Here is a 7217-nt window from a genome sequence, read left to right on the forward strand (position 1 = left end):
ATATTTTTATTCCGTTAGTTGCTATTAGGGTACAATTTAGTCAAAGTGTTTTTGAGTCATTAAAAATAGAATGCGACCTCGAATGATAAATGGTAGGATGTGAATATGACAACCCTAAAATTCAAAGAGTGAGTCTCTGCGTTCAAATGCTAAACCGCTGTAGCCCTTACTAAATTGTAATAAAACTATGCTCTTATTCCACGTCCAGACAGAGCCTAACGCACTACTTCCGCTCTGTTTTAAACAATATAACATATTTATAGGGTGAGAAGATTGTAGAAAATTATTATAACTTTAATATATGCGTCGTCAAATGCTAACCCCCAAGATTGTCTTAGGGATAACATATTAACCATGGAAAACCGTTGGACCTAACCATTTTGATGCTTTAAATCGTCCAGATTAATAGGTAAACAGTGTGAAAACAATCTCCAACAATTGATCCAGCTAGACGTTTCACGTACGAAATTATGCCTAATCTAATTGGCAGGAAGAAGTGGGACCCAAGAACTAGTAATTACAGGTCACAAAAACGATAGATTAGATGTCTTATGGGTAATATAATGCAAGTGTCATAATCAAGTACCATATCAAGCGAACTACGGAAGGAAACCCGCCAACTTGGGCATTACGGTTGGGAAAATCCAGTACGAGATAGATTAAGCTTCTCACTGAAAAAAAAAAGAAAAAATACTCTTCTTTTTGTATGTTCTGGGTTTATTTTATACTCCTAGTCAAGAATCTGACAGCTTAAAAATTATTTAGTGAGCTACTGGAAGATTTGTGGCATTATATTAGAAAACCTTTTGCTATCATTTATTCATTTATGCTCATAATTGGACCATAAAACAATGTATTCCTTGTAGAAGGGTGATTCTTGAAGTTATCATTCTGTACCTTTAGGTGACAAACGATTTGTAGCACAAGATACTCCATTTGTAGTCATTTTGACGTTCGTTCTGATTGTGATAACATAGCAAAATTACAATCTCAACATCATGATGAATAGTTAACGATGACTCAATCAATGAATTAGGGAGTGTTCTCAAGTCATAACCACTAAGGTCATGAAGGTTCGACTCATCCGTCTCTCCTGCTGCTTTCATTGAAACGGTAAAGATCTGATGAAATTAGCATAGATTTGTGAGGGCCTACATGTTATATAATACATGCTAACAGTTGTAGGGATCATTAATTAAGAAATGGTTGTTGGTTCCTGTTCAATGACTTTGGATACTTAGCTGTATATTGTGTATGTGCGAATTATTCATTTCCTACAATAAAGTTCTCAGATAAATACTCTCCCATTAATTTTTACAAATTATAGTATTTCTTCTTAATTATTTAAGTTTCAGACTCATAATTTTGAGCTCTGTATTGTCCTTGGCATCTGTTCAAAGGTAAGAAAACTTCTAAAGTTTTGCGTAACAGTTAATTATGTTTTGTGTTTCTATCTGGAGAGACATGTTTCAAGAAACAAGTCTACAAGGAAACAAGTTGTTTATTTTTTAGGCTAATAACTTCAATTAATAACATAAGTGATTCAAAAGAAGTTATCGCAAATATACATTAACAATTTTTTTTTTGTAATACTTGCTGTCTGATAGTGATCCATCCGACAAGGAACCTTAATTGAGGAAGCAACCTTATGATCGAAGAATATGAGTGAGTGAGTATAACGTGGTGTTATCTTATTACTTGGCTTGTTGCCGACACCAAGTGATGTAAGTCTAAGAGAAAAAAAGGATGCATGCAAAAGAAAGCAGAGTAGAGAAAGAGGAAAAGGTGAACTCTTTTCCTTCTCTTGTCCTCTTGTATTGACTCTTGTAGCTACTGATATCATCTCTATTTAGGCCCACTCCTTGTAGGTTTAGCTGTTCTGGTTAACTTTTATCCTCTTAGTATCTCACCAGGTAATTGCAAGAAAGCATTCCCGGGTTTTTGCTTGTCAACTGTTTAACCATAGTAAATTGTTTAGGATGAAGCTACTTTTGTTAGGACTTATTTTTGTCGCATGTATATTATATATTTGTGTGTGAACGAATCCTTTTAAATTTTAGCGTTAGCATCTATGCCTTTCAAACCCGTAGTAGATGTTCTTGAGGTTACTTTTTAACAATTATATTTTAATACTTTGGCAGACGAAAGAAATATAGATACTTTTATTTTAAGTCGAAGGAGTGTATATAAATAAGAATTAGGGATTTTTTTTTCCATTAATTTGATGAAATTTTTAACAACTAATTCTATTTAAAATAAGAGTTTTAAAAGGTATCTAATTTTTTTAAGGGATGTATATGCAAATATCAACTTTGATGAGTTACATGTACATTGCGATTTGTTTTTATTATTTTATTATTTCAGGGCCCTCTCAACTTGTGGCTCCCTATATAATTCAGCACGGAGGAAGAATGTCTCAATTGAAGCGACGTTGATTGAGATGGTGAAGATTTTCTTTTGGGTGTTTGCTGCACCAAATCCATTGCTAACTCTACTCTAATGTCAAACAAAGTGTCGTCATCTGCTTGTCTCATTCTGAGTATTACTATGATTAGAAGTGACGAAACTAATATCGTTTATTAAACTCTTCTTTGTTGCATAGAGAAAATTGTTGACAAGCCTAACCTAGGGATTTCGTTAATTTACTTTCTTTCTTCCGGCAAACTGATCAGTCGTACAGTTTATACTACCTTTTGTCGGGTCGAGGTATGCATTCACTTGTGAATTAATGGTCGCTTTTTTTATTCATTCCGTTTGTGTTGTGCAGTAGCAGGCCCAGGATTTTGTTATTGGAGTAAATTGTAAAACTATAGGGACAGTCTTGGATTTGGCATTCAGTTTCTCAAGAATTCCAAATAAACTATACAAACAAGTTAGAAGATGTAAGAAAGAAATCAACTTATCTCTTTGGTTTGTATTCATTAGGTATATATATATACAAGAGCATGACTACTTCAGTTATAAGTTTTCTTTGATGTAATCATGAGATGCCATGTACATGGTCATATTGGTTACAGGATTGTCACCTTTGGTGTAATCATAAAATGCCATGTAAAAGAGAGAGTTGTTCATGTGCGGTTTGTATTAGTTTGTTTGAAATACCGAGTCTTAAGAAACAGAGTCCAAGAGACAGTTATGTCTGAGGGTGATAATGCTTAAAAAGTTAACACTTTTTGTTAGCATTAACTTTTATGTAATAAATTATTTAATAATTATCATAAAATTTTACCATAGTAATGCAAGTTAATAGCAAAACTATTTTATATACATTATCATTAGTTTTAAATACATGACTATATACAAATTAATCACCTAATTAAATGCAGTGGCTCACTTTTTTGGAGAGTCACCTCAGTTTGCAATCTATGCATGAGAGAGAGAGAGTTAGTCTTTATCTACGTGTATATATATATATATAACAATTGAGTATGAACAGCATTGATGCAACTCCAGAGCATCCAAAAGACTGGAAGAGGGAAGCTCACAATTATTGTTAATATCAATTCCAGCTATTTTTGTGGGCCCCATTTCACTTTGCATGCTACACGTGTGACATGTGGCCAGATTTTGTCTTTTTTCCTGCAACCAATCCCTGAGAATGTGCCACTTGTTTAGCGTGACGCCGGGTATTTAACTAGTCTTTTGCTATTTTAGATTCAGGCCCCTGTAGGCTTATCAGGATACAAGAGTATCCCTACGTGGAAACTCTAAGGCCCATTTTGATGCAAATGTAATTAATATATATATATAATATATATATATACCACTTACAGAATAAGAGAGCTTTCTAACGAGATTGTATTCGAAGGGATCCATGTTGCATTAGTGTTTGAGCAGGATCGGTTTTGATTAGGTTACTATTAGGTTTCACTAACCTATCAGAAAAGAAGAAAAATGAGGTGATTAATGAAAGAATATTATGTAAAACGACAAGAACTTCCAAAAACTTATCAAGCCTTTCCTTTTTCTTTCCTTTTTGTTCCATTAATTAATTAATTAATTAATTAATTAATTAATTAATTTTGGGTATCGAATTAGAGGAGGGGAAGGTGAGAGGTGACGACAGTTGTTTTCTTTCATTCTTGTTGCGTGCATGGGGAGGTCTTCTGACCTCACGTCCCCAAGCACGTGGACTGTTTACTATGGTGGCCTTGCTAATTAATATTTTATTTTAGATCATTAATTAAGAATAGTTAATGACTGCTTAATCTATTCATAATGATCACCAACTCATCCTCCTCCGCCCACCCGGTACCACCACCACTGCCATCTCTTCTCTCTATAATCTCTCCTTAATTTTTCTTTAAATTTTTCTAATTTATGTAAAGATAATAAATTAAATCAATCTAAACAAAAAGAATCACATTTATTTTAGTTACACTTCTAATTTCTACGTGTTGAATTTCCATAGACTTTTTTTTAAAAAAAAAATGATCCCAACGGGCACTTACAATTTAATTTGGATACCGAAGTTGTACGGTCTGTATGACTGTCGATCTCTCTGTAAACTTAGCTAATCATTAATTTTGGTGTACATATATATATATATATATGTATCCCGGGTCCTCCGGCATCACTTCCAGAGGGAGGAACGAATATATAAATAGCCTCTTTATTGTTATATAAACTTGCCATTTCTTTTTATTGACATCCCTTTTCTACCCTTAACTGCTCATTTAAATTACTCAATTCCTAACATATTGCATGTTGGGCTAATCAGTCTTTTCCCCTAAAATCAAAATACATAGTAATCCAAAGCGCAGGTTGAGAGTATAAATAAGGGAGCAATGTTTCTGGTAGCTAAGCCAACAATAATAACCTCAAAGGAGGCAGTTCCATTCTCCACTTCCATTTACATTATTTCCATGGGAAGATCTCCTTGCTGTGATGAGAATGGCATCAAGAAGGGGCCCTGGACCCCAGAAGAAGACCAAAAACTAATCCAGTACATTGAAAAGCATGGCCATAATAGCTGGAGAGCCCTCCCTAAACTTGCAGGTCCTCCTCCTCCTCCTCCTCCTCCTCCTCCTCCTCCTCCTCCTCCTCCTCTTTATCTTAACTCTTATCGATCTCCAGTTCTGTACGCCTATCTTTTTGTCTACCATTCCAAACTTGTAATGCTCTCTTTGTTCTTAATTAATCTCCTGCAGGGCTCAATAGATGCGGGAAGAGTTGCAGGCTGAGATGGACCAACTACTTAAGACCAGATATAAAGAGAGGCAAATTCTCCTCAGAAGAAGAGCAAACCATCCTTAATCTCCACTCCATCCTTGGCAACAGGTACTACTTTTAATCACACTAACGATAAAGATTCTAATATTAGGTCATTTATACATGCATGTCTCATATATATATGTGTGTGTGTACTACTGTCTTGATCATCATTAGGTGGTCGGCGATCGCAACGCATCTCCCAGGCCGGACGGACAACGAGATCAAGAACTTCTGGAACACCCACCTGAAGAAGAAGCTGATCCAGATGGGCTTCGACCCAATGACCCACCGCCCGAGGACCGACTTCTTTGCCGCCCTCCCCCAGCTCATAGCCCTAGCCAATCTCCACGAGCTCGTGGACCGCCGCCCTTATGACGACCACGCCGCCTGGGTTCACGCCGAGGCGGTCCAATCCATGAAGCTCCAGTGCTTTCAGCGCCTTATCCACTCGGCGGCGGCCGCCATCGCCACTAATACACCTATGCCAACCACCGCCACTAATGACTTGGTTTCATTTCCTCCTTCGTCTTCTGCAAATGCTCTTGAAATTATTGGCCGTGAGAACCAAGTTGTTCAAGTCCCAGAGGTTGAGATCCCAAGCTTTTTATTTGAGCAGCAGCAGCCTATGAGCAACGGGAGCAACCAAGAATACTATTCCAATTATAGTGCTGGGTCACCATTGGTGTCCCAATTCTCTCTTCCTCCACTTACTGACATCTCTGTTTCAAATCTAGGGGAAGCTTGCAGCTCTTCTAGTTGTGGTAGTGGGAGTGCTACTACTCCTTTCTCTTGGCCTGAGCTCTTGTTTGATGAACCTTTCTCGACTGAGTTCGCTTGAATGTTTTCAAAAATTCTCATTGCCTGCATCGCTTTTTTTTCTTTATCTTTTGTTTTGTTTTGTTTCGTTTTATCCTTTCTTTATTGGAAGTTTGGTTTCTAGTGTTATTGTTACCACGATGCATTGCTTGTTGGTATCAATGCAGTGTATCTCTTATACATACACATACTTTGAATGTACACACAAGATCTCTATATGTATATACATGGCTTGCAATATATATATATATATATATAGTCCCTTTTACTCTTCTCTTCTTTGTGGTAATTATTTATGCTTAAAACCTTTCTATGAGCATGCAACTAACTAGTGTTTTCCCATAAGTTTACTAGGAGGTCCCTGCACTTAAAGCAACCTTCTAGATATAATAGCAATAATAAAGAATTAGTAGTAGAGAAGAAGTAGCAGCCATAAGTTGTTAGAGATTTGACTTTGGTTGTCATCTCTAGAAAAAGGTACATGGACAAAGTGGCAATGATAGGAAGGGCATAAATAATTAACACACAAGCCTTTGTCATTTTCCAATATATTTTAACAACGATATCAATCATAGTATAACTACTCAAGCATCATCCAAGATGTTTTATATTCAGAAGAAGAGTGTCCATATTTCCTAGTGAGCAGGTGGAATTGGATAACTTTTTTACTTCATCCCACTGCATGCTGACACGTGCCACAAAGCCTTCATGTTTCTTACTAGAAAGTGTTGGGTGAGATTATTCATCTTGATCAAAATTAAGTTGGGTTTGGTCATGGTTAATGGAGAAAAGCTAGCATGCACACTGCATCTGATAGAGAGACGTCAATACCTAATCCTCTCTCTGCTCTTGTGTTGGACACCAAGTTAAAGTTTCCTATGTCATTGGTGGGGAAAAGGAAATGTAAGTAAACTACTTTGCAAAGTGATGACAAAATTGCAAAGTTGGTTGGAAGTGAGAAAGAAAGGAGTGATGGAAGACATCCAAAAATCTTGTAGATATCGGATAAAAGAGGACTTATTCCCATTTAATTTGCTTATCCAAACAAAGATAAAATCGTCGTGGAGAAGACTTCATTTTTACACCCATGTAAAGAAGAATGTTCAAGTTGTCGTGCATACATACAGGAGGAGTGTTTAATTAGCAATCAGAAAACTTGTTATGAAGATAGTAGTTTCTGCTAGACA

The 7217-nt window shown here is 36.3% G+C and overlaps 1 protein-coding gene across 1 annotated transcript; it reads left to right on the forward strand.

Annotated features, from left to right (window-relative positions):
* The first annotated feature begins 4820 nt into the window (after nucleotides 1-4820).
* Nucleotides 4821-6306, forward strand: LOC140772838 (transcription factor MYB93-like). Its single transcript, XM_073115048.1, has 3 exons — nucleotides 4821-4998; nucleotides 5151-5280; nucleotides 5389-6306. The coding sequence occupies exons 1-3, from the start codon at nucleotides 4866-4868 to the stop codon at nucleotides 6050-6052; spliced, it is 927 nt and encodes a 308-aa protein (XP_072971149.1). The 5' UTR covers nucleotides 4821-4865; the 3' UTR covers nucleotides 6053-6306.
* The last annotated feature ends 911 nt before the right edge of the window (nucleotides 6307-7217 follow it).

The sequence above is a fragment of the Typha angustifolia genome, chromosome 13 (genome assembly GCF_048772165.1).
Source record: "Typha angustifolia cultivar Huaian chromosome 13, ASM4877216v1, whole genome shotgun sequence".
NCBI classification, from domain to species: domain Eukaryota; kingdom Viridiplantae; phylum Streptophyta; class Magnoliopsida; order Poales; family Typhaceae; genus Typha; species Typha angustifolia.